Source organism: Jatropha curcas, chromosome 4 (genome assembly GCF_041381405.1).
Source record: "Jatropha curcas cultivar XTBG-Jc1 chromosome 4, XTBG_Jcur_1.0, whole genome shotgun sequence".
Classification (NCBI taxonomy): Eukaryota; Viridiplantae; Streptophyta; class Magnoliopsida; order Malpighiales; family Euphorbiaceae; genus Jatropha; species Jatropha curcas.
This window is the reverse complement of record NC_143154.1, coordinates 32,026,335-32,052,600: the sequence shown is the minus strand read 5'-3', so window position 1 is coordinate 32,052,600 and position 26,266 is coordinate 32,026,335. Positions and strand designations below refer to the sequence as shown.

The window sequence follows — 26,266 nt, the reverse complement described above, 5'->3', positions numbered from 1 at the left end:
TTAATATATATACATATATATATATATATATATGTATTTACGTAAAACAAAAATCAAGATTACCGAGTAAATGTCCTTGACTTGAAAGTTGGACCAACCAACACGTGAACGATTAAGTATAAGTTTAGCATTTATGACATCACTCCCCCACAATGTAAAACCAAAAATAAAAATAAAAGTTATGCATAAATATTACATGGGCTGTAAAGAAATCAGAGGAGAGGAAAGAAAGAGGGAAAGGAGAAAACACAAGGATAAAGAAGATAATAGCACTAATGGCATAGTGGTTATGGTTTGGGGTTTATTTTCTGCAGCTGTAGGCAATAAAATTAAAACGGTCCGTGGCGACTCCAAGTTAAAAAGAGACAACGAGGTCGTTGAAGAGACGGTAAAGAGCTCTCTCTCTCTCTCTCTCTCTCGTTGTCTCTCGCCAATCAGACCCTTAAATCTAGGGTTCTCTCGAATGTACCCTGCCTCTCTCCTCTTTTTAACCCGCTCTCCTCTCTCCTTTGAAGCTTCAAATACATTTCAAATATTTATCTGTCGAGGTCTTTCTTCCTCGATCTCAAATTCTTAGTCGTTTCAGGTCTTTCGATTCTATTTTGCTTTTTCGCAATTTAATGATTGATTGATTGGCTTGGAATGCTTATAGAGTTCTAGCTGTGCCATGACGATCGCTGATTCCGGTTGTTTGATGGAAAATGGAGGGAGTTGCCTGCCGTGCACGCCCGAGGAGGAGAAACAGATTGTCAAGGAGTTGATCGATGAAGCCGAGCTTGATTTGAAGGAAGGCAACTTGTACTACGTTGTTTCCGCCAGGTACTTCTGTCTGATCTCTGTTTATCCGTGGTTTGCGATATATGTATATATATTTATCGTGGTTTGATTCTTATTCTCGTAGATGTGGAGATGCATGAGAGTAATATATGAATTTGATTTCTTCGATTACTTTCTCATTTTGAATCTGCATGAAAAATCTCTTGCAGTTTTCCCTCCTTACACTAATAAGCTATATAAAATACTTGTATTAAATTCTGTGCTAAGCAAATCATAACTCCAGTTATTTTGAATTCAATGGCAATTAGGCAACCGTTATCTTGTTGATTGCACATCGCTTTCTAACTTCGTATGCCGGTGTTTTCACTGACGAGGTTTTTGTTGATTTTTTTTTTTTTTTTTTAACATAATTTCATCCATCATAGTTTTGCTGGAGCAACTGGGCTATTACTGCTTTTTGCTTTGCTAACTTGTATAATTTGGGGATGTTGTCCACGTATAATGTATCAAATTTGATCATCCTTGTAAGAATGTCATGATTTTTTGCCGAAATGGATTGGCAATGCTTTTCTAGGAACTTATGCTAAGAACAAGTTGATTATTCTTCAAATTTGTTTCATTTTAAAATTTTTTTTACTAGTGATAGCTGATAAGTTCAGCTACAATTGAGGAGCAAGGCAGAATAAAACGTGATGCATGCATTCTATTATAACCCAATGGGAACTTGCTGCTGTAATTTGTACTCTTTAAATCCTTTTCTAATGAACTGCTTACAAGTTTCTGTTAATTCAGGTGGTACGCAAGTTGGGAGAAGTATGTTGGGCAGGGTAGTGATGATCTCTTGGTTGATGGGCAGTCTCCTGATTCTCAAGATTTTCATGTTGCTCCTTCAGGAATGGCTGATAGACCTGGTCCTATAAACAACTCCGAAATAGTTGAAAATGGAAGTGGTGGTGAGAGTGATGATCTAGAGCTTGCTAGAACATTGCTGGAAGGTAGGGACTATGTTTTGGTTCCCCAAAAAGTTTGGGAAAAGCTTGTACAATGGTAAGTCCTCTTCTCATTTTATTCCCTTATTTCAACAATTGTCCTCCTTACCAAAATAATTTCTTCATTTAGAGACAATATAACTTAAGCATGGGATCTACATACATTCGGCTCATTCATGAACAACCTGAAAGTGGTAATCAATGAACTATATGATTTTTGGTTTATGCTTTATTTGGGTTTCTTGTTCTCAGAGTCCCAATAGATACAAACTAAAGTTGGGCAACTGAAAAATATAGAAATTTGAAGTGAAATTTCTGCAACTTTAAGTTTTGCATGTATGAAGTCTTCTAATTGCTACATTTTGCTGCACTAAATTGATGTTAATTAGCCACACCATTTTATATTTGAACTGAATCATTTCGGCCTCTTTCACTTTAAGAATTCATGAATTTGGGCCTAATACGAACATGTGGTATGTTCTAAGCAATTCTTTCACTAATTGCCCTGTTATGGTTCTGTTTATCATTTTCTGCCTTTTTAGGTACAAGGGAGGACCAGCATTGCCAAGAAAGATGATTTCACAGGGTGCTTTTAACAAAAAACAGTTCAACGTGGAGGTTTTTCCACTCAGTCTTAAAGTAATTGATTCCAGGGATGACTGTGAATTCACTATCAGGTTAAGCAAAAAGGTACCTGCAATGCAATTAGTGTGTGTTAATGCTTTGATGGCTGCAATTTTGGCATAGGACAGATTAGACTATGCAACATAGACTCGTAAGTAGATTGTACGGGTTGGGGGTCTTGGACAATTGGTAATTCAATATTTCTGCTAGATATATGAATTTTTTTTAAAACTTGTGTAGGCTGAGGAATTCCCTTCATCTGCATGACTAGACCTGCGTAAAGCATGGGGCTTTTCACTATTTGAAGAATTTTATTTGTGGGCTGCTTTTGTATTCAACAGAATATTTTCTTTTCAAGTTGTTATTATAGGTGACGGTTTTAGTTTGCTGTTTCTGTTTCAGGCTTCTCTCCATGAGCTTTATGAGAGGGTTTGTACACTTAGAGGAATAGAGCGAGATAAGGTTTGTTTATGTTATTTATTTTGAAAAATTACATCTATGTACTGAACGTCTGTCCATAATTATGTCAAGGGAAAATTTTAGTAAAATTGAAATCCAGCCCCAACTACTGCTTCATTTCTAACAAAAAAAGTAAGAGATATTTTGTCATTTGGGAATTTTGAAAAACTTTTGGGGTTTGTAATTAAGGGCCAACCTCGGTCTTGGTGACTAAAATGTAATTTTACCCTATTGTTATTTTGCACATGGATATTTTTTATTTTTTATAGTTTTTTGTGCTTTAATTTGTAATTATTTTGTTGTTTTTTTTCTTTTGGTTCTAATGCATGTTACAGACCATCATATGGGACTACTTTAATAAGCACAAGAACTCACGGTTGGTTGATTCAAATCGTACCCTGGAAGAATCAAATTTGCAAATGGACCAAGAGGTTTTTTTATGTACATTTTGGAAAGCTAATTTCAGTTTTTACTTTTAATGGCTAGATGAATTATTTTATGTGCCTTTGTTTTTATATGAAAAAAATAGAGCATTTTTTTAAAATTCCATTTCACCAATGTTAACTTAAGTAATAGAGCCATCTGATGATCCAAAATTAGGGCCTTTTGTGTGTATTTATATTTGTATGTATGAATGAATGGTTGAATGAACTAAAGTATGAAATGTTGACTCTCGTGGTAAATGGTTCAGTGAGAATGTGTAGAATGTTGATTATTTCCCTTTCATCTAAGCATTTTCTTTAACTATTGAATTTATGCTCCTAAAAATCATATGGGACTTTTAGTTTGAACTTCAGTTTGCCTATAAGTAGCACCTCAAGAACAAAATAGTGCAGGATTATTACAAAAATAATATGAACTAGTAGAGGAAAGTATTTTGAAACTGTGGGGAGGCAGTTGCAAAATAATACTTCTCATATTGATTTAGAATGTCTGTGTGAAATGAGTATACTCTTGGAACCCCTGAGCTCAAAGCAGGTGTTATGCAAATCATGAAGATCCATTTATAGTCAGATATTTTTGCTGCAGCTCATACTGATATTTTGTTTGTTTTCATGATTTTAAATGTTTATAGTTGTATAATCTATAAAATGTTTGTTAATTTAAAAATAAGTTTCCCATCCTACACATACATGTACTTCTGCAGTTGGCATGTAACGTTGTGTCTTTTCCTATTTACAACCCACTGCATTTCTCCCTTTCCTTTGATTTGAAGATCCTAGGTTGTATATCTGGTAATTGGATTTTATCAATCAGTGTAGTTGATGCATCTTTTTCTGCCAGATTCTTCTGGAGCTGCAAGTTGGTGTCCCTTATCCTTCACAATCTGGAAAAGATTCGACGGGAAATGAGTTGGCTTTGGTAACCATGGAACCTTCAAGGACCTCACTGTCGATTGCAGGGGGGCCTTCATTGTCAAATGGTCATTCAAGTACTTATAGCTTGAATTTAAGGCCAGGAAGTGCTTTAAACGCAGGATTCACAGATATTGATCTTGGATTTGGTGCTCAGACTGCTGTTAGGAGGGGTGAGAGGGGAGGGTTGGCAGGATTACAGAATATGGGAAATACTTGCTTTATGAACAGTGCTCTTCAGTGCTTGGTTCACACTCCCCCACTTGCTGAGTATTTCTTGCAAGATTACTCTGAGGAGATCAACACTGAAAATCCTTTAGGAATGCATGTATGTGGCTACTCTTATTTATCTTTAGTCACTGGGTTTTCTGTATGAAGTTCTGAATGATCTTAAAACATTATTTATAATTACTCGACATTGAATTGCTAACTTGTGTTGTAGCTGTGTAGGGTGAACTTGCACTTGCATTTGGTGATTTGTTGAGGAAACTGTGGTCCTCAGGGAGATCTACAATTGCACCACGTGCATTTAAGGGGAAACTTGCTCTTTTTGCTCCACAATTCAGTGGTTATAATCAGCACGATTCTCAAGTTAGTACTTTGGGATTTCCATTTAATTCCTTTTCTGCAATTTATAGTTCTATACACATGTACAGGGCTGTAAACAATTCACGCTTCTTGAGTTCTGTTGTAGGTTGGCTAGTTACAATTCTCTATTAAGCTCATTCTTTATTTGCACAAACCAAAGTATCACCAACTTAAAGCTTTTGTTTGTTATGAACAATATTAAACATCTTTGACCTCTGTTGGATGTTCTTCAGCAGCTTGAGGCTAATCTTCAGCATGATATTCATTCAATTTAAAGATAATATAGAATAATCACAAATTAAGATGGAAATGAATTTTAAATGTTCAAAATGACTATACTATACATTGCCCTGATAAAAATGCAACCCTTAGATAAAGACATGATGGGTCCCATATTGTTCCTGATTCTTGTTTGTTTTTAATTATCGACTCCTTTTTGTTCAATTCTAAGGGGCTGTATATTTTCTGATAGGAACTTCTTGCCTTTTTACTGGATGGGCTTCATGAAGATCTGAATCGTGTCAAGCAGAAACCTTACATTGAAATGAAAGATTGGGATGGTCGTCCAGATGAGGAGGTTGCAGACGAGTGTTGGAGAAATCACAAGGCTCGAAATGATTCTGTAATTGTGGATGTTTGCCAGGTGAGGAAGTAATACATTTTATCTGCGTGTTCATTTTCATGTTATGTTGTTTAATATAGTTTTATCTTTTATCTTTTAGCTCAGATTTATGAAATGCTGTTTGTAATATAGTTGAATAACTGCATCCTTCTTCAAATCTTACTGTGTTCTGGATTATGTATATCTTGAGCTCAGTATCCCTGATTGATATACAGATATCCAGAACAATTAGGGGATATCCAAGAAAGGATGGGACTGCATTTCATTTATGTTTCACTGTTATAGTGAATTCGTTCTGAACCATTTAGTTGGCTTTCTTTTTATGAGCAAATAACATATATTGTCAGTCACATGATGCACTGAGTTCAAACTGTTTCCACATTTTCCATTTACTGGGAATTGGTGGTTTTGTTTACCATACGATCTGTTCAAAGAGCTTCATTGTTTTCTTCTGACATGGGAACTTATCTTCAATTTATTTGTGCTACTAACTAACAGTTTAAACATGTTGGACAATGATGTTCAGGGTCAATATAAGTCGACACTGGTCTGCCCAGTTTGCAGCAAAATTTCAATTACTTTTGACCCCTTTATGTATTTGTCACTGCCGCTACCTTCCACTGTCACTCGTTCAATGACAGTAACAGTGTTTTATGGAGATGGAAGTGGTCTTCCAATGCCATATACTGTCTCTGTACTAAAAAATGGTCATTGTAGAGATCTTATTCAGGCATTGGTTGCTGCGTGTTGCTTGAGAAGTGATGAAAGTCTTCTGCTTGCAGAAGTATGTAGTTTTCACATATTTCTTTTTTCATTTTTCTCGATTTATTTGTAGTAGCTAAGGTTTGGATCTGTTCCTTGCAGGTCTATGATCACAGGATTTATCGTCTATTTGAAAATCCTTTTGAATCATTGACTTCTATAAAAGATGAAGAATATATTGTTGCATACCGGCTTTCTCAGAAGGGAATAGGAAAAAGGAAACTGGAAATTGTTCACCAGGAAAGGTGAGCTCACTCACTTAGATTCTAGCTGCTCTATCTGCTGAGGGGATGCAAAATTCTGTGTTTTTGTTATAAGTGGCACTTGTATAGAATGGTTCATGCACTAACAGTGTTTATCTCGAACTTATTGTAAAATTCTGCATCGGTGAAAGATAAATTTATTATAGTAACATGTGGCATGACTTCATAACATGTAATGTCAAGAGCGAGCTAGTTAAACTGCCTTGAATTTTAATGCTTTTTTGTTTTGTAGGTCTGCACCAGACTTTGTGAAAGGCAGTGGATTCAAAGATTTTGGAGCACCTCTGGTTACTTACTTGGACGATGACCCGCCAAGTGGAGCTGATATTGAGTTGGCGGCTTCTAGACTTCTCTCACCCTTGATTAGAACATGCTCATCTAATGCAGTTCATTGTGGAAAGGAAAATGGTTTTCTTTCAGAATCTAATGGTGAAACATCAAATTGCTGCAACGGTCATGCTGAATTAGGAGACCGGTCAATGGACACTATGGAACTAGAGGACACATCTGGCCAAGAGTTATCATTCCAGCTCTTTCTAACAGATGATCGGTATTCAAGTCGCAAACCGATATTCAAGGATTCTGTCATCAAAACTGGAGCAAATCATATAAAGGTTTTCCTAGAGTGGACTGAAAATGAACACAAGTTATATGATCCTAGCTATATGAAGGATCTCCCAGTTGTTTATCATAAAACTGGGTTTACTGCGAAGAAGACCCGGCAGGAAGGTGTCTCTTTATTTTCATGTTTGGAGGCATTCTTGACCGAAGAACCGCTGGGGCCTGATGACATGTGGTAATTTTTTTTTCCCCATTTTGAATTTCTTGCAAGTGCTCTTCATATTTTGCGTATTTATGCTCATGTGAATTACTTGATTCAGGTACTGCCCTGGTTGCAAACAACATAGACAAGCCACCAAGAAACTAGATTTGTGGACATTGCCTGAGATTCTTGTTTTTCACTTGAAACGGTTCTCATACAGCAGATACCTGAAGAACAAACTTGATACTTTTGTGGATTTCCCTATTCATAATCTTGATTTGAGCAAATTTGTGAAGCGGAAAGATGGGAAATCATATGTATATGAACTCTATGCCATCAGCAACCATTACGGTGGTCTAGGTGGTGGGCACTATACAGCTTTTGCGAAGGTGAGCAATAACTGCAGTTTGAGTGTTAAATCATATGTTGTATTTGGATGGAAGGTGCAGATGAGTTCTCAATACATTTTCATTTTGTGCATGAGGCTATTGATATTGTCTACTGTTGGTATTAAATGTTGTGGATTTAGACCTGTGAAATTCTTGAGAAACCAAATGTATACATATATTGTTTATTATGATGTCACTTTTATGCTTTTAAGTTCTTTGTCGGACACATTGAACTGTATGCACTGATTTTCTAAGTCATTTACTTCACCAATTTTTGCAGTTGATCGATGATAAAAGATGGTACAATTTTGACGACAGCCGAGTTTCTCCAGTTAACGAGGCTGATATCAAGACTTCAGCTGCTTATGTGTTGTTCTACCAAAGAGTTGAAACAGCAACAAAGGTGGGATTGGGAGAGACATCACAGGGTAATACTGTTTCTTGAGAGGCTAATAATGTCTGTGTCCTACTGTTTGGTCTCGTGGGAGTTTAGGCCTTCGTTCACCAAAGTCCAAGCTGACAGTGGTAGCCAGCTTTGCAAAGATCTCATCCTGTACAAGCCTCACAAAGGTATAGATGAATTTGTACATGCATAAAGGAGCAGGTGGACGAGGAACAGCTAGCTAAAGTTATATTTTATTAATTCTTTCTTGAGAATCTAGGCTTAAGTAATGTCAGGCTGCATTATAAATCCCTAGTTTTAACTTTTTGCAAAATGATTCGGTTTAAAAAGCTACCATGCTTTGATTTCTCTCAACCTCTTAGGATCATTTCAGCACGAGAGTTGTGCAAACTGAACGAAGGATGGCCGCATGTAATAACCCTTGCTGGTGTTGGCGTACTTACCATTATTATTTTCTTTTACTTGTTAAGATTGATTATGTGAAATGTATTTTTCATATCCAGCCTATAAATTTTGCGACTAGTGCAAGTGAAAAAACATCTCAAGAAAGTTTCACTATTTCTTTTTTTTTCACCTTTTTTTATCCTGGGGTTGCGAAACTCGGTTGCGTAGTTAAAATATTATGAATCAATCAGGATGCACACAATACTAAGGGATAGGATATAATGGTAGATATTATCATATCTCGTTCCACTATGAATGAAATGGGAGTTACAACTAAGACGATGAATTTTAATAATCTAAAGTGCGAACAATCACGCCACACAGGCTAACCCTCAAGCGATGCTAATATCCCGAAGAAAATCTATTAAGGTAATGAAATTATATACCCTACAAAAAGACAAATGAAGAAAAAGTTACAATTAATTGCCAACTAGAAAGTGTAAAAGCAAAATTGATTCCTCTGGATTTTCTTTTAATCAGCCGAACCAAAATCAATTTTTAATCAACTAACCAAACCAAGAGGTTGGCCCACTCACAAAGGCAGCAACTTTGAACGAAAGTGCGCAGCAGCAAGCAAGCTAAGGGGCCCAACTACGGAGATTATTTAAAGCTCATTGGGAACTTATGCCTACTTTCTTTCTGACAGTCAACTTCGCAAAAGATGAATGCTTTGCACTTTGTAGCGTACAACTAAGGGAAGAGAACTTCACCTTTCCTCATCTCCTAAGCTGCCTCTTATTCCCTCCCACCATACATTTTCAGCCTGGCTTTCAACGGTTGATTCCTTTTCGATGAAGGCGTTGCAAAGGCAAAGTTCAAAACGGAACTTTGAAGGCCCAGCAGATAATGAACGCCAATGTAAAAAATAGACGCCCAATGACAATATTACATGTTTCCTGAAAATAGAGAACGACGTTAGTTTCTTGTGTAGTCCAATGGATACGGCATTGTCTTCACCGGATCGTCATTATCAGGGGATAGATGCGTAAGTGATCTATGCATTACATTGCTACTTGTAACATTTAATGTGATTGATTAGTGACTAAAAATTGGACCATGCCCGTTAACCACTCAAAAAAGAGGACGTTATCTTCAACCACTACACTTTCACATGCTCAAATGCCAATATTCTGATGGTTAGGTATCGGAATTCAAAGAAAAGGACAAGTGAAAACCAATTAACAACTTACTGTTGCGCTAGAAATGGACAAGTAACCAGTAGAAGAACTCTCCGGTGCCGCCGGTGGCGTTCCGGGCGTTCCGGCACTGACACTGCTGCCTCCGCTTGAGCTCGTGTTATTAGTCAGAGCGTCGATTGAGGAGATTCCAAGTGAATACGCTGGCGTTCCATCCGGCTTAAATAGACCGTAGTTCCTCTCGGATGTTGGTCCGGGCTTCATGTTCTCATTAAATAAAGCGAATACATAGATGTTCAAGTCTGTGTTTGGCCTCGCTGGAGTCCCCTTCTTTTGAGAAATCAGCTTAATCAGGTTGCCATTGTATTTCTTGGCATTCTCCGGCGTAGCTCCAGCCTCGTCCTCGTCTCCTTTGGATGGCCAGCCAGTTTCCGATATGTGAATTGGTAGCTTCCTGTAGCCCAGGGATGATAATGCAGCGTAAGCGGCGTCGATCTGAGCAAACAGCATATTGTCGTAGTGGAGGTTGGAAACAGGATCTACAATACCCTGATTGGGCTGGAAGAGAACGAAATCTAAATTGACTTGCTTTGGATTGCCCTTGTAGGCGAAGTATGGATAAGCGTTAATCAAGAAAGGTGAGCCAGTTTTGGCATGAAAATTTAAGATTGGAGTAACGCATCCAACCAGATCTCGCCGGAAAGCTCCTGCGGACGGAGGATAAGAGGTTTCGAGAATGGCTAGAGAGTGAGCGGTGGTGACGGTGACTTGCTTGTCTAATCCTAGATTGACAAGCGCAGTGTGTACACTTTGCATTGCGGGAAGAAGGTGGTCGGTGAGAGAGGTGTCGTTGAAGGTTAAGATCTCGTTGCCGACAGTAATGCAAGTGATTTTGGTGGCAGGTAAGTAGCACTGAACGTTTGATTTCACCCAAGCTTGAGCTTTATCTGGATCTCTCATCTTCGATAGATACTCGTTTCCAAGTCCTACTATGAATTCCACTCCGGTGTTGGCAAATGCACGAAGCACCCGTGGATCTGCGTCGTACAGCTTCACCTTTGTGGCGCCCACTGATTTCACCAGCGCTACTACATTATCCGGCGAGGGAAGATTGTTCGCTATCTGGCCGTAATTGATCCCGATTGAATCTACCATTACAGGAAGCAGAACAACTGCATGGGAAAACTGTTTTAGCTAATCAAATCAACACAACACAACTCCTAAACCAACGAGTAATTAGGGATAAACTACCTGAAATGTGAAGAATTAGAGAAGCACAGTAATAAAATCTATTGAGCTCCATTGTTGGTTGGAGCTTGATCTTGCTCAGTAGAGATCTGCACACTTGGAGGCAGTAGCTATGAATTTAGGCTAAGCAAGCAGCGGGAACAGTAGGTGAGTGTGACACGCAAACTTGAAAGCAATTGGCTGGCTGAGGGAGAGAGAGAGAGAGAAAAGTGGGCGAAATGGGCAATGGGTTGAGGATATATAGAGAGGGAATTAAAGGCGGCGTTTAAAAGCTTTTGGTACAAATACTAATTTCGGAATTTGCAGGTGAAGTTATTGACATTTATTAACATCAGCTTTTTAAATTCTCATTTTATTAATTAATTAAAGGCAAATACACAGAGCAGAAAAGCTTATGTATTTGATTCTGACGGAGGAGGAAGAAGATGATGGCCGTTTAATCGTTGGATGCTTTGCTGGTTTTGATGGGTCCCGTTCCATTAGGCTTCTCCGACACTCTTCACATGGTCACCATTCCCAATTGATTGAGGTAAGGAGGGGACCGTTTTTTGCTTTATTGATTATTATTGGCCTATTAGCCAACTTTTCTATTCTAATTTGCTCTAAGGAAGAAACAAAACAAGGAATTAGCATACGATACGTGGCATACATGCAAAGCAAACAGAAAGCAACTGTGATGACCTTTCGGTGACTCCTACCTAATATATATTTTTTCAATAACTGATTTCTTTTTTATTTTTAATTTTCAATTATTATTCCAAACTCTCCCTAAAAAGGCTCTGGGCCCATTTGCATACAAGCCCATTATACTTGCATCTGCTACGCAAGACAGTCCACATATTCAACAAGGGTCCGTACGGAGACGAATAGACAATGTCTGTTTGGAGACGAGAATAGGAAATTTCTTCTTGGGATTGCTTACCAACATTGCTACGTGGTGCTTTGATTACCAATTTTCAGCTGTCTTCTTCATCATCTATTTAAATGAAACAATCACAGGTGTCTTCACAGGCACCGTCCTTTTTAAGCTTTTGTTTTTGTCATAAACATCATTTGCCATTTCTCAAATCCAACTATAATTATGTTGAGAGCATTAACTTCCCATCTCATTATCATTGCTTTATTTGAAAATTGTATCTTTTGTTGTTGTCCTATTTACAGAACAATTATAATTCTTGGGTCCAACAAACCCAAAAGACAATTATTCCATCATCGCCGAGATATCTATTATGACTTCTGTATTTATCCTCGTTGTCGACATTTTCAATCAATGTCTATACCTGTTAGTAAAGCAGGCTTCAGGAGAGACAAGAAACATTATTTATCAGATGATAAAATTTTATTTACTCACATAAAAGCCCTTGCAAAAAGGCTGTGAATTTTCTGTTAAGATCCCACACAACGAGATTACACACGTTAGTTGGTGAATTCTCTTTTACCCTGATTGAAATAACATTCATCAGGAAGAGAACACCATAACAGAAAGAGGAAAAATGTAGCAAAATCCCTTTGATTCGAGAACTGGACCGATCGCCACAAGGCTTGCGACTGGAATAGATGTCTATGTATTATGTATTTGCTACGGTCAAACATTAGAAACCCTCAGAAACATATTATCTTTGCTGCTCAAGGAGTGGCGAGATTCTCCTTAGCGAGAGGAGCAATCTCCTCCCCTTCAACGCCAGGTTCACTGCCAGCAGCTTCCAGGTCCAGAAGCATCTTCTCCCACAATCTGGCTGGTCCCTGCATCAAACCAAAATGGATTTTCAAGTTGACAAATACAGCGCATTTTTAATTACCTTCTCTTCATGAATTAGCCTTGAAATGTACGAACCTTCCATGAAAGATCCTGGGCCATGCAGTTCAGAATCATTTCTCTTAAAGCAACGGTGCCATAAGTGGCAAGAGCTCTTACAACAGCTGTAACCACTGCAGCTACATCAGCCGGATCAACTCTGTCACACTGGAAATATCGCATTGGGAAGTCTTATTATTTCAGTATTAACAGAGGAAAAAAAAAAGTGACTAAAGCAATCGGCCATTTACTTCAACGTGGAAGGCCCCCATTTGGAATCCTGTGTAACCTTCTTTAACAGTGTCAACAAGACCACCAGTGGAAGCAACAATGGGCACCTGCACCCAAATCAATACTATTACTAAAACAGCAGTATTGCCATTACAGAAAACAATAAGAAAGATCAAACCAATGAATAGTCCCAAATTAATGGACTAAAATAAGGACAGCAGCCATAGAAAGAGAGGATAAAAGATTGAAGGCTATTACCGTTCCATATCGCATAGCATGCAATTGAATGAGACCACAGGGCTCAAATCTACTTGGTATCAACATAAAATCAGAACCAGCTATGATCATATGGGCCAACGGGACATTGAATTTTGCAACTCCTCTAGCCTTATCTGGGTACAATACCTCCAGCTGTCGAATTTGCTTTTCAAAGCCTTTTTTGCCAGTTCCCTTAAGGCAACGTATTATCAAATTAAATACTGCATAGTTCATATACCAACATCGGTTGCACGAGAAAGGACATTCTTGTCATACTTACAAGTATTACTATTTGCACATTGTGTTGAACCAACTGTGAAATAGCTGCAACCAGAATATCTGAACCTTTCTGCTCTTCTAGTCTACCAATGAAACCAATTAAAGGAATGTTCCTGTCAACAGGCAACCCAACTTCTGCTTGAAGAGCTTCCTTTAATAAAGGCTTTGCATCCATAACCTGAAAAAGAAAATCCGAATAGTCGCCCTCTCTTTCGCTACTGATGTGTATTGTTTGATAATTCAATTTACTTTTAGTGAACTTACAGTTGTTGCATCATAGTTGATATCTATATATTTGTCAGTAGCAGGATTCCACTCCTGGACATCCATACCATTTACAATACCAGTAATGCCAGTTTTGCGAATGATATTATCCAGCTCCACACCTCTATCTTCTCCAGAAACAAGTTCCTGGGCATAGTATGGGCTCACAGTCAAAACCCTGTCTGATTCCAAGATTCCAGCCTTCATCCAATTGATTTTCCTTCCCTTGACAGGCTTATTATATCTAGCAAGAGAAAGGCGGTCAATGCTTGCAAGACAAATAATTGAAGAAATGCATGAACAATTGGTATTTCGAATTAACATTAACTGCCTCAAACAAATCATACCCATCGATAAAGTCAAAGGAGCCCTTATATTGATCTGGCAAGTTGAGAAGTGAGAAGTCTGAGAAGGCAAATCTGCCCTGATATGCAATGTTGTGGATGCAAAAGGCAACCTTACATCAACAACGAAAAGAAAAGGTTATTTAAATTATTCAATTCTGAGGGGCAAAACAGCAGAACCATAATTTATTCAATTCAAAGCAAGGGAAACAAACCTTGGCACTCTGGTAAATTCCCATAGGTTTGTAAATGGATTTTAGGTAACATGGAAGAATAGCAGCGTGCCAATCATTGGCAATGAAGATAACATCCTCTCCTGCATTAAGAGAATTTCAAACAGCAAAACGAATGTGTTAAAAACTACTAGTATTTTTCAACAGTGAAAACTGAAAATATCAATTAAATTTTGTGGAGAGGTGCACACCATATGGTCCTGAGAAATATTTGTTGCTGTTCAAGTTCAGAATTCTTGGTGCCTCAAGAGCAGCCTGAAAAAATCAGATTATAGCAAGATTGAACATCATCTAGCAGCTAGAAGAAACAATAAAGTTTTATCAACTACCCTGCTAGATACTATAATATAGCAGTTGATAAAAACGAATTCCAATATAAGTCATTATTAACTTCTAACAAGAAAAATCAGTTTAAATAAGGGAAACTTTATGTTTTTCTGCAAAAATTAAAGCCATGTGAAATTATACTCACTAGGCACAACAAGCTAAATCGCATTTGGTTGTCCTTGTAATCGATTCCTGCTCTGGGGCCATAGATTTTGGACCCAGTTTTGCCCCAAACCTAAACATTCAAACAATTTAGAATTAGGGAAAAAGACCCAATTTGGAATATTCTATCCTATGCATTTTTCTGAAATTATAAAAGTTTTTTGGACCTTCTCAAGGAAAATTGGGTGATCCACGAACACACGATCAACTCCTCGCTTGTAGCAGTGGAAGAAGCGGACAGTTTCAATTTTATCCCCAACTTTAATCTGCACATGAAAAGCCTATGACTTGAGGAAATGGTCCTACAGAAGGGATGGGAAATACAGGAAAAGGAAATACACGATTCCTCCTAAAAAAAATGTAAGCAATAAAATGACAGCACCTGCACCAATACACTGGTGTCCCATGCGTCCCTGTACTGGTCATAGCGAGGAGAGACTGTCATCACCCGGTGCCCTCTTGCCTGAACAGGACAACAAATTACAAATTACTTGAATTAAGCCAGGCTAAGAATAACTGAGAATGAGAAGGCCAATCTACTAACAGCCATGGCCGGGGGAAGTCCTCCAAGAACATCACCAAGTCCACCAGTTTTGCTCCACGGACCAACTTCAGCTCCAACAAAGATCAAGTTCATGCCTTGCCCACAAATGATATTGCCGGAAGGTCTATCATTCTTTGTTGCAGACACTTTTTTCCCAGCTTTGGTAGCCACTGCCTTGGATTGTTTTCTCATTTGCAGCTTATCCACCATGTTGAGAGACCTTAAGCCATGGTAAGTCATGGTTTGAGTCCTGAGTCCAATCTGAGGCTTTGCTTCTGATCCATGGCTGCTCCTCGACACCAACTGTGCAGCTGTCAGAGTAGCCATAGTATTCTCCTGCTCTAGCAGAAACAGATATTAAATTAAACAGAGAAAAACCGTAAGTTACAAACCACTGGGAAATAGTTAGGCTAAACAGAACAAATTGCATATAGAACCTACAGGATCAATCTATATATATTTAGTCGGATATCACCAAACTAGCGAGAAAATCTCTCAACAAAATCCTACAAATTTCTTTAAAAAAAAAAATAAATCAGAAAATATCTACATGTTTAATAAATAATAAACTGAAACGCTACCCACAAGCTTAGGCCGAGAAGTCTGTTACGTTACGTCGAGAATGTGTCGGTGCTGGTCGAGGAGAGCAGAGGACCGAATAGAGCTTCGGTTTCGGGTTTATGATTTGGTTCTGTCACTGAAATTTTCAGTAGCTGATGAGACTGAGAGCACTGGAGGGGTTTTCTAGAGAGCGGCGTAGATGCATTTGCTACTATACGTGGCAGCAAGTTAATGGTTTGAGATACTCCCAATTACTAGGCACCTCAAGATTTGTTCCCAAAAATCACGTGAAATGGGTCCCATCCTGTATACGAATATGCGCAAAGATCTTTTATTTCGCAGTCGTCAGGCACGAAACGACATCGTAGCGTCCGTTCTCACGGTTAATATTACATTTGTAATGTTAAGGGCCTTGATGGGTCCGGGACCGGGTCCATTCACCGGTCACCACAACACATCACCCATCACCTCTGAAACGACGTCTCTTTCACTCAGATTTTAATTTTCATATAGACCGTCACATGTTTTTTTTTTTTTTTTTTTTAAATCCCCAAGAATGGACGGTGCATATGGAAGGTAAGAAACGTCCCTGTAGTATGTAGTACAGTAGTACAGCCACAGAGAATGATTCTATAAATTACAAAAATGCCATTCCATTATACGACTTTGCTGAGATCTTTTGCTGAGTGAGTGCGGAGTTTCCACTTGCCAGTTGCTGCTCGAATTGCCAAAATCAAATTGAGTTTGCCAGGAAATTAGTTATAAGCTCCTAAATATTTTGAATCCCACAGTAAATTTCTTTCCAAATTAGAAATTTTAAATGCATTTATTAGTAAAAAATTAAAGAAAAAAAACTTTCTTTCAATAGTTTTTCTCCTTCCCAAACAAGTTGTTAAAATTTATATACAAATATACTAATTTGTATGGCTTCTGTACTATTGCAAGATACTGTCTAATTTTTTGTTCAATAATATTTTATTAATGTGCTTTTTCCACCGTAGAAAATATAACAGGTTGTCGAGTTGAGGGGCTGAAAGAGTGAAAGCGATAGACGCGCGGTGTGGCCAAAGATGGTGTGTTTCCCCTTGGAGGCGAGCTGAGGGGCCTCCATCTCTATGCACCTCTCATAATTTGGCCACAACAACACCATCTTCTTCTTTGCTTGTTGATAATTAAACATAAATAATTATTCTGATAGTATTATATTAACTAAACATCAAAATACAAATGAGGTTTCAAATTGTATAGATAATGCAAATGTGATTTAAAGCAGAATTTGAAACCTCGAGTTTGGGTGCGGATGCATATCCTATCCTAATAATTTTCAAATCATGTTGGTAATTTCGGTTGATGAATTTTTTAAACTAAAACTTAATAATTATGAGCTATAATATTATTTAAGTTCAAATAATAAAATATAATCCAAATTAATATATCTTTAGTTCTTCTTTTTGTTTGTTATGCTCTTAGACTTATTTATTCTCTTCCTATAAATAATGAGATTTTAACAAAGAGGAAGTTACTTAGGGTTAATGAGAAATGAACATTACAATAACACTAATACGTAAAAGAGGAGGAGGATTGGTTTCTTATTAGTAAAGTCTTCTTTTCTTGTTTGAGCAGTTATCATGATTTCATAATCTGCTAACAATATATAAAAGCTATGATGAAAAGCAGTTGGTGGCCGCTCCTTAGAGTCAACAAACCAACTTGGGATATTCTTCGTCCCTCAAAGCATAATCTTTATTATGCAAAATTCTTAAGCCCAATCTGAATTTCTTAAATTAAAAAGCAATTAGCTTAACAATAAATTAACAATGAACGAATGACTCAAGTTGGCATTTGTTTGCCTTTTCGAATTAAAATTTTGCCTGGTATGAAAAACTGGCTTGTTAGTATTAACTTTTCCAGGTAATGCACAGTTCACTGCCAGCACATTTCATCAGAGATACATGTCGATCAAACCAAACAGCTGTTTCAATCTCCTTCAAAATTAATAATTTCATGCTCAGAGTCAAAGAGACAAACAGACAGACAGGTAACCCGCCTTTTAAATTAATCAAAATTGGTTTTAAACGCCGGAAATTCCATAACACAAGGAGGAAATTCGACAAAACTGTGACCCTCGTGCTTTGGAGTTTATGGCTACATCATCAATCCATTACGAAAATGGCAAAAGATGAACAACAAAAGGACCTCGCTAAACTGAAAAGAAAAAGATTAACAAAAACTCCTCGCTAAGCTGCTTTCTCTCCTTAATCACAACAACCAATGGGGTTTCCCTCAACAAATGGAAAATAGAACACAAGTTATCTGTGAGCTGTAATCAGGGTCTCTATGAACCTTAACCCATCAAATCTTGGCGCGAATTTCTCCTTGTCTAAGGATGCACAACCACCCGGTACCCTATGTCTTCCATTGGCAGGAGTTGAGCCCTGTTCAAAATCAAAATAAAAATCAAAACTTTACAATGCAAGACGCTACAATCACAATTTCCAGGAATGAAACGAGAGCAGGAAACAGAAATTAAAAGCGAAAACAGATATTGCAGGCTAAACAGAGTTTAGATCCAAAAAAAAAAAAAAAAAATCGTCTTTATTTCCATTAAATCAATGGGCAAATGGGAAGGAAACAAAAATCATGACTTTCATTTATCCAAATACTAAATGAGCATTTTTAAAAGAAGAATCTACAAATCATAAAACGATTAAATTTTTGAAAAGGGCTGAAACAAAATACCTCGTTAGAGCAAGGATAAAAAGCCACGTCGCGATCTCCTGCAGAGGAGGAGGATATAGCCACCGTGGACGCGGCGACAACAGAAGCTACGAGAGTGCACGCTCCCTTCATTCTTAACGATTTCTAATTGTCTATGTTCTCTCAGTATCTCTCCGCGGAATGAAAATGGGCGAAATCCGACGAGGCTCGCCGGATCTCGACCACAGCTGGAAGTCTTGTTTGGTGTGCCTTGCCCTGTTTCGCCCCCTATCTATTGCAAACTTCTTTAGGGACTTTATATTTCGGCAGTTGCTGATTGAAGGGAATTTAATTCAATTTTTAGTTCCGTACACATGGATTCTGGACCACTCGTATTCATCAGATGGGGAAAAAGCCACGTGTACGGAGAGTATGTTTAGGTTGGGTTGGATTTAAAATCAAAGCGGTTGAAGGTTAGGCGTGCAGCGGAAAAGAGAGGGTAGGCCGTAGGCGGGTCGATTAGCATTTTCTTCTTTCTTTTTCTATAGCAGAGAAGAGAATAAAAAATAGGCAGACAGCGATGGTTGCTTTGATTGGAGAGAAATGTCTGCACCGTAACTTATGAACTGCATACGACCCTCTTTGAAATAAGTTGTGCATTTTGCTTAAGCTCGAAGCCGTCGCCGTCGGTTAAAAAAAAAAAAAAAAAACAACAGAGTATGTATGATCCTCTCGAGGCATACGATTATTATTTTTATTATTATTATTTAATTACTGACCATATTGCTGATATTATATTCACAGATATTATATTATAAACCCCATTGCACATGACATGCACTCAATTGAAACATGGGTGCCTCGCAAGTTGATTACGAGGAAATTTCTCCAAACGGTAAAGGGAGAGACAATCAGACAAAACACTTTTGGAAGGTTAGAAAAAGAATGGAGTTTAACTGGATGACGATGACCTACAATTTCTATTTTCTACTACTTTGTTCCCAAGAAACTGTGATTTTGGTGACAAAATAATGGCATCAATAAGGGTGGTGTGGTGAAGAGAATCCAACCAATTTGTGTTAGTACTATATTAATATTCACAGGACCTGGACAATTCTTGTGGTCTGTGTAGGCGGCGGATATAGTCAAAAGAAGGAAGCTTTCTTACTCTTACTTGTACGCTTTTGAATCAACTTCTTTTGACGCAGAAGCAACTCGGAAACCCATTTTCTCGTCCTTAGCTGCAACTATAAATTAACTCCCTCTCTTGCCCCAACACAGACTAAACCAATTTTTTTAATATTGGACAACAATGAATTCCATCTTTAGCTCCTTCGATGCTCTCTGCGCCGAATTGTTAGGCCAAACAATCAAGTCCTCTTTTGCATCTGCAACTTCTTATCGCTTGCTCAGGAACCCAGAGCAGAGAACCTCATCGCCGCCACAGGAAACAAATCAACGGCACCAGCAACCGCTAAGGCCCCCGAGATTTGCACCGGAGCTTGATGGCCTCAACTGTTTCGAGACCCTTATCAACTATTGATGATTTTGTAATTCAGTTCGATGTCGTTGTAACTAGGAATTCTTTCGTTGATCCATAAATATATCACCATCTTAGAATTTTGTAATTTTGCGAGATCAATTTGCAAACATTATTTGTGACTAATGAATGGACAATTGCCTGCTTATTCGAGAAATCATCCTCAGCTTTCAAGTATTACTTGCTTGTTATCAAAATTTAAGCAAATTTAGACAAAGGCTATTTCGATCCGTAAATCTCATGTGTTTGTGAAGACGTTCTCCTTAATTATGTTTTAATTAATTTTATAAATATGGAAGAAAGAACACACGGTTGATGGTTGTTATGCAACATAACAGCGGGAAATTTTCTTAATTCACGGTCCTTTGATTATCCACAATATTATTAGCACCTAAAACTTTGAACATTCAAGATTAAATTCAGCATATTACTAATGCTATTAGCCTTTCATTTCTGATTTTATCTTTGTATTTGGTGTGGAAGAATCAACTGTGCTACTGTAAGACACGTTTGGACATGTACAATGAACAATCCCATCGTCATTCGGACACGCTTAAAGAAGTCTGAGCATGTGAAGAATAAATAAGTGGTGGATCCAATACAAATTCAACCAAGTTGCTGATGCATCCTTCAAACAATACGGCTCTCTCTCTCTGTGCCATTTCAAAGTATGAAACGTGGAAAACGTCAAACAAATCCCACACAATAAAAACGAGGCCCCAATAATTGACTCAACCCGCACTGTTTGTGAACCGCATCACACGAAGAATGGCATTTTGAAATGGTGAAACTAAAAAACTTCACATTGGGAGAATGGAAGCTGACTTTGATTTCATCTCCATCGTAAATAAGTAGACTTTATATGATTATGAATTTCCATTCAAACTTGTATCAATATGACATCCATTTTCCAAGGGGAAAAGCAAACATGCTTTGATTATTTGCCAACTCATAATCCAAATTCAGTTCAGTAAAAAAAGAAATTAAAACAAGCAAGTAGATTGGCCTTTCATTATTGGTCCAAAAGGAAATGTATCAATTACTATATTAAGAACAACACAGAATGACAAGAAAAGAACCTCACTGTTTCTGTTATTTTTGCAGCCTGAGGTTCTTTGATTACATTGCCCTATTTCATGAATACAGCTTGCATGATCTTTTTCTCTATCTGATCTGAAGCTGCGCCGAACCTCAAGCACAAGGAAAAATGAGTACAAAGCTCGTATCCATTTCAACTAGGTGAGTTAGGGCATACATCATCTGACCATTTCTCAATTCACTGCAACCCTCGATTAACTTCGGCTGTCATCTTCCAAATCAGGCAATAAAAAATAAAAATGAAGAATAAAAATTCCTAATCACAACCTCCTTCCAATTTTTGCAAATCTTCTAGCTACTCCAAATATAACAGCTTTAGTCAGCAGCCCTCTGTCAAGAGTACAAGCAAGAGCAATAGCCCCACCAAGCACTAGCATCCTAGGTATGTTTCCCCCCGATTTCTTGGATGAATCCTGCGTTGCAGCCTCCAATGAACTATTAGCATTGCTCTCTAAAGATCTCAGGTAATCTGCGCTTACTTTGGTGTTGATCTGAGCCATGAAAGCACAACGTGAAAGTGGGTCTCCAGCTGCTCTCTGCTTTTGATATGCACGTAAACCCGGTTCAATCTTTTTCACAGCTCCCCACATACCCTGCCGGACTCCAAGCTTTGCAATTTCCCACGGAATACCCATATCTTCATGATGGAACAGTAGCACCTCACATGCAGTCAGCTGGCCATCCCCCCTTTTTGATTCAACTGGATCACAAATGACAGATACAAATTTTAAAAACTATATAGGAGTTAATAAAGCAGAAAAATACTACAACTGTTGTCAAAGAACAGATGTTTAGAAGTTTATAAATGAAAAACATGAAAGTCAAACAGTTACCTGCACGAACGCACCAGCTTGAATAGTACAAATCCACACGTCTTGGTTTGTTGCGCCTTGGAACAGACATGCAAGGAACTCCCTGAAACATGTAAAGACAGACTAACAAATTACTTCCAGGATTGAATAATTTGGACGCATAAAAACAATATGACATGAGCAAGGGGGTAGAGGAGGGAACTGTATAAAAAGAAACTCTGACAACAATGAGACTTAAATTTCAACTCACAACAACACAACCAGTTTCTCTCTAACTTCACTATAAAACGCAATTCGTTGGTGCACGAAAGTTTGAACCAAAACAGTGAATTAAACACAATCCAAATGGCTTCAGCAATCAATAAGCCACTGCTGCTACTATAGGAACTGTTAATTAAACAGTGAAAAAGCCTAATGTTTGTATTACATCTACACAAAACTGAGACTTGAATCAATAGAAAATGAAAATTTGCCACACTCCCCATCTAAATACCATTGAGAAAGGCCATAAACCAACAGAAAATGAAAGAGATGGAAGATTTAGTGTCAGTTCATCTTTAACATACCTTTGTAACACAGTAATACAGTCGACCTGATTCCCAAATTCGACGGCCTATGATGTACTCTCTGTCACTGCAGAAGAAGGGAAACTGTGCCAAAAAAAATCATAAATTTAGTATACAAATCAGAACCAAACATTTCATGAAACAAAGAGATATTATAAAGTAACCTCCCCACCTTCCGCACCCACTGAACTATCATTGTTCCTGTGGTAGGGCACTCCTCCAAAGTTGCAGCATGTATAAGCATGTCATCCCATTTCATTCGAAATTCATCATCCCAAAAGAAGTCCCTCACCATTTCAGGAGTGGCATCCTCAAACACAGTGCTACTACGATATTGCGGGGGGCCATTCTAACAAATTGATATAATAATCCAATTAATAAAATGAACTGCACAATTATAGAACTGATTGTAGCTGCATTCATATAACTAAAAAAAATGGATTTTGAGAAAAGGAAACCAACCTCAGGGTCCCTCCGCCAAGCTTTATAGCTCATAGTTGGGGTAGAACGATCCATCATCTGAATCCAAGCAGGACCTCCATCTTTCTCTTCCACAAGCTTGCACAAATGCTCTAAATCATCTTCATTTACTATACCGGAACTTTCCTTTTGCGACTGTTTGGAACTGCAAATAGAAGTGAAGCAGATTAAGGAAAAAGAACCCCCAAAACCCAATTCAAAAATTCACGGTCAATAAAATTTTCGAATTCATTTCTTCATAGTTAAAATGCTAAGCAAACCCCACAAACCTGCAATCAGCACTCAAGGAAGGTGGGGCTGGGGGAGAGTCCTTTTGAATCCCATCGTCGGCAATCCAAGAGATGCAACTGGGCAACTGAAACTTCAAAGAATTTAAGGTCGGAATCGAGGAAGATGCTGGCGATGGTACTGTGTTCGCAGAGTCTTTATTGACAGAAGAATCCAGCAATTCTCTACCCAAGTTGGCCCATTTAGGCTTCCACGCCCATCCTACAAGAACCCCAATAATAACCGCAATCCACAAGGGAGCCATAAACATGACGAGCTCAGCCACGATATCACCAATAGTAGGCCTATTCAAAATATCCAATAAAATCGACCACAAAGCCATCTGACTCTTCCTTCCCAACGAAATAGAGACAAACAAATAATACCCAACAATCCAGAAAAATTAAACCCAAAGCAAAATTGAAAAAAGAAAGAGAAAAACCCTCAATTGAATCGAACTTGTAAGACGCTTAAGCACAGCGATTACTCGAGGGTTTCAAAGGAAGAGCACCGAATTCAGCAGAGGAAAAAAAATTGGACCAATAGAGAAGAAGAAAGCAGAGAAAGGAATGATTAGATAAAGATATGGGCGTTGAAGAGAGGCAGCAGAAAATTGAAGAAGAGGACAAAGTATTATTAGATTGTTGAATCGCTGCGGATAAGGATTTGAGAGATAAGCGGTAGACAGACGTGGAGTAAGGATTACCGTAGGGCCAGCTGATTTTTGAGTTTATTGGGCTTAAACCTTGTTATGTCTTGCTTGTTTGTATCGCGGACGATACCGTTTAGGGCGAATTGAAATGCTGCAAATGGAAGGCGGGTTGGTCTTTTAATGCCTAAATTTATGGACATGCCTTCTCTGCTGCTGCGTTGCCGTTTATTTTTATACCACTCGGATATGTCCATCCACAGTGCGGTGGTCTGTGGTTCACCGCGTTCTCGTTTTTCACGTTTGCTGTTTTTTTTTTTTAAAAAAAAAAAACAAAGAAAAGTAATTGATCCAATGCAATTTATTAACAATAGCAAGAAAAATGATGTTTCAAAAAATTTAAATTTATTTACATTTTATTATCTGAAATGTTGATTCAGTTATTAATGTCTTGTCCCCAGCTCATATTAAGATAATTATATATTATTTTTTTAAATATGATAAATATTATAGAACGAAAAAAAATAAATACTTGCACAGAATTCACTAAAGAAATTAAAAAAAATATAGTACTATTTCAATCATCCATTCTATGATTCAATTCTTTGCTTTATCATTTTTATTTCTATCAAACATAAACTTTTAAAAATATGAAATTTAATAATTCTTAATATTTTTAAAATAATTCTCAATATTAATAGAAATAAGTTAAAAATGATTTTACATAAAAAATATTTTCTAAAAATAAATTTTGAAAAAACGCATGAGGATCCTACAGTAATTTAAAAATAGTAGTAAAAGTAAGTATTCTAAGTAGGTGGTTATGGTCATAAATCATATGCTTTGGATCATGCAACTAATCATTCTCATCCACGTATGCATAATGAGCTTTTTATATGTTTTTTTTTTATTATTATTATTATTTTTTTTGAGCTTTTGAAGTGATTGACTTTGAATGGCTGTGAAGCGCTGAACTAGACGCGGATTAACAGACTAAGTAGCACTCTTTGAAATTTTTATTTATGCTTTAATTGTCGGAATTGGAGACTTATACTGCACCTTGGTTGTTTGGTCAAATGGTTTGTTCAACGATTTTGACCTCAAATTCCCAAAAACCCAAAAGAAAGACAAAGGCGAAGAAATAAATTATTGTGATTCAATTTCCTAGACAATTTATATATTATATATTTACATTAAACTTATGATATTTTACAAAGCATTTATATATTCATATGATATTAAAGTGAAGTGAATAATGATATAAATAGGTAAAAAATAAATTCTATTCATATTTATCTTCATAAATCTCTCTTTCTCCTCTTATTTGTATGTGTTCAAAATAAGAAGCTTATTCCTAACATTGTAGGAAAAAATTCAAAATTTTAGAAAAAATCCTAATTTTAAATTAATAAAAAAGAAGTGAGAAGTTTACCTTCACCCAAAATCATAGAAGAGGACGAGAAATTTCAAGAAAGTGGAAAAAAGAAGAAAAGAAAAATAAATTCAAATCTTCGTTTGATTTTTTTTTTTTTCCAACGAGATGAACATAATTCTTTGTAATCAAACAAAAGAACCATAAAAAATTGAGAAAATTATAAATTAAAATCCCCAATCAAAAGATCACAAAAATCAAAGGAGAGAGAACCTAAAAATCTCGCCAATGTATATAATAAAAAACGCAAAGAAGATGATTCAACAAACACTGCACATGCATACATTCGCTCACACACAGCTTAAATCAGAAATAGAACTTCAATTGCAAAACTATACTATTTTGCACACAGAGCAGCCAACACCGAATTTCAAAATGAAAACTCACTCTCAGCTCAAATGTCGCCAGAATTATTATAATTATTTCGTTTTAACTTGCAGTAACTGTAAATTAGTAGTCTATTCTTGTGTTTTCTCGGATACCAAACATTCCCACATTTCATGAAAGGTTTTTTTTTTTTTTTTTTCTTTATTTTCTCTATATTTCCTTCATCTTTGTCAATTGATTTACACTTTCAATATGCTTTCTTGAGCTGATCCTCTTCCAGATAAAGATTTTGAACAAATTTTTGTTTTAATACAGACTCTTAGATGCAAATTTTTGTTAGGCACAAAGAACACATGCATTTACAGACAAAAATGGGTTTTAGCTCACTAGAGAGAGAGAGAGAGTAACTAATACAAAAGCAACAAGAGCAGAAATAAAAGACACAAAGCAGAAACAATTACGGATAGATCAAGTTTACTTTCGATAAAAAAATTTCTCAATCGATCAAGTTAATTCTTTTCCACAGTACGATCTCCTCCTCCCTTTCTGCTTTCTTTGTCAATGTACAATGGAAAAAA

The 26,266-nt window shown here is 37.2% G+C and overlaps 5 protein-coding genes and 1 long non-coding RNA gene across 10 annotated transcripts; 2 read left to right on the top strand and 4 right to left on the bottom strand.

Annotated features, from left to right (window-relative positions):
* Nucleotides 1-227: 227 nt before the first annotated feature.
* On the top strand, nucleotides 228-8,505 carry LOC105645597 (ubiquitin carboxyl-terminal hydrolase 9). Of its 2 annotated transcripts, none has more exons than XM_012231237.3 (14): nucleotides 228-388; nucleotides 653-819; nucleotides 1,570-1,824; nucleotides 2,309-2,456; nucleotides 2,793-2,852; nucleotides 3,185-3,280; nucleotides 4,134-4,532; nucleotides 4,655-4,795; nucleotides 5,265-5,435; nucleotides 5,941-6,198; nucleotides 6,279-6,421; nucleotides 6,672-7,235; nucleotides 7,321-7,591; nucleotides 7,872-8,505. In XM_012231237.3, exons 1-14 carry the CDS (start codon nucleotides 290-292, stop codon nucleotides 8,034-8,036), a joined length of 2,937 nt encoding a protein of 978 aa, XP_012086627.3. In that variant the 5' UTR covers nucleotides 228-289; the 3' UTR covers nucleotides 8,037-8,505. The 2 variants fall into 2 exon arrangements, with proteins under 2 accessions (XP_012086627.3, XP_012086628.1); XM_012231238.3 differs by lacking the exon at nucleotides 228-388 and adding an exon at nucleotides 395-548.
* A 152-nt stretch (nucleotides 8,506-8,657) lies between these two features.
* Nucleotides 8,658-11,357, bottom strand: LOC105645598 (Glycosyl hydrolase superfamily protein). Its single transcript, XM_012231239.4, has 3 exons — nucleotides 10,826-11,357; nucleotides 9,629-10,746; nucleotides 8,658-9,334 (listed from the first exon to the last, which is right to left on the bottom strand). The coding sequence occupies exons 1-3, from the start codon at nucleotides 10,875-10,877 to the stop codon at nucleotides 9,254-9,256; spliced, it is 1,251 nt and encodes a 416-aa protein (XP_012086629.1). The 5' UTR covers nucleotides 10,878-11,357; the 3' UTR covers nucleotides 8,658-9,253.
* A 782-nt stretch (nucleotides 11,358-12,139) lies between these two features.
* Nucleotides 12,140-16,040, bottom strand: GBSS1 (UDP-Glycosyltransferase superfamily protein). 4 transcript variants are annotated; one of them, XM_037639636.2, is made up of 15 exons: nucleotides 15,845-16,040; nucleotides 15,701-15,775; nucleotides 15,260-15,595; nucleotides 15,098-15,178; nucleotides 14,883-14,981; nucleotides 14,699-14,788; nucleotides 14,418-14,481; nucleotides 14,209-14,309; nucleotides 13,997-14,106; nucleotides 13,650-13,893; nucleotides 13,387-13,563; nucleotides 13,107-13,298; nucleotides 12,869-12,955; nucleotides 12,657-12,785; nucleotides 12,140-12,565 (listed from the first exon to the last, which is right to left on the bottom strand). In XM_037639636.2, exons 3-15 carry the CDS (start codon nucleotides 15,584-15,586, stop codon nucleotides 12,449-12,451), a joined length of 1,818 nt encoding a protein of 605 aa, XP_037495564.1. In that variant the 5' UTR covers nucleotides 15,587-15,595; nucleotides 15,701-15,775; nucleotides 15,845-16,040; the 3' UTR covers nucleotides 12,140-12,448. The 4 variants fall into 4 exon arrangements, with proteins under 4 accessions (XP_037495564.1, XP_012086630.1, XP_012086631.1 ...); XM_012231240.3 differs by lacking the exon at nucleotides 15,701-15,775 and having other exon boundaries at nucleotides 15,845-16,037; XM_012231241.3 differs by lacking the exon at nucleotides 15,701-15,775 and having other exon boundaries at nucleotides 15,841-16,013.
* A 1,735-nt stretch (nucleotides 16,041-17,775) lies between these two features.
* Nucleotides 17,776-18,833, bottom strand: LOC105645601 (hypothetical protein). Its single transcript, XM_012231243.4, has 2 exons — nucleotides 18,560-18,833; nucleotides 17,776-18,255 (listed from the first exon to the last, which is right to left on the bottom strand). Exons 1-2 carry the CDS (start codon nucleotides 18,668-18,670, stop codon nucleotides 18,130-18,132), a joined length of 237 nt encoding a protein of 78 aa, XP_012086633.1. The 5' UTR covers nucleotides 18,671-18,833; the 3' UTR covers nucleotides 17,776-18,129.
* Nucleotides 18,834-19,103: 270 nt separating this feature from the next.
* Nucleotides 19,104-20,214, top strand: LOC149497250 (uncharacterized). The gene is made up of 2 exons (XR_016320450.1): nucleotides 19,104-19,234; nucleotides 19,322-20,214. It is a non-coding gene; the product is annotated as an uncharacterized LOC149497250 (long non-coding RNA).
* An 826-nt stretch (nucleotides 20,215-21,040) lies between these two features.
* On the bottom strand, nucleotides 21,041-24,127 carry CP5 (Polyketide cyclase/dehydrase and lipid transport superfamily protein). Its single transcript, XM_012231245.2, has 6 exons — nucleotides 23,283-24,127; nucleotides 22,996-23,158; nucleotides 22,706-22,882; nucleotides 22,534-22,617; nucleotides 21,989-22,070; nucleotides 21,041-21,855 (listed from the first exon to the last, which is right to left on the bottom strand). Exons 1-6 carry the CDS (start codon nucleotides 23,621-23,623, stop codon nucleotides 21,416-21,418), a joined length of 1,287 nt encoding a protein of 428 aa, XP_012086635.1. The 5' UTR covers nucleotides 23,624-24,127; the 3' UTR covers nucleotides 21,041-21,415.
* Between the last annotated feature and the right edge of the window lie 2,139 nt (nucleotides 24,128-26,266).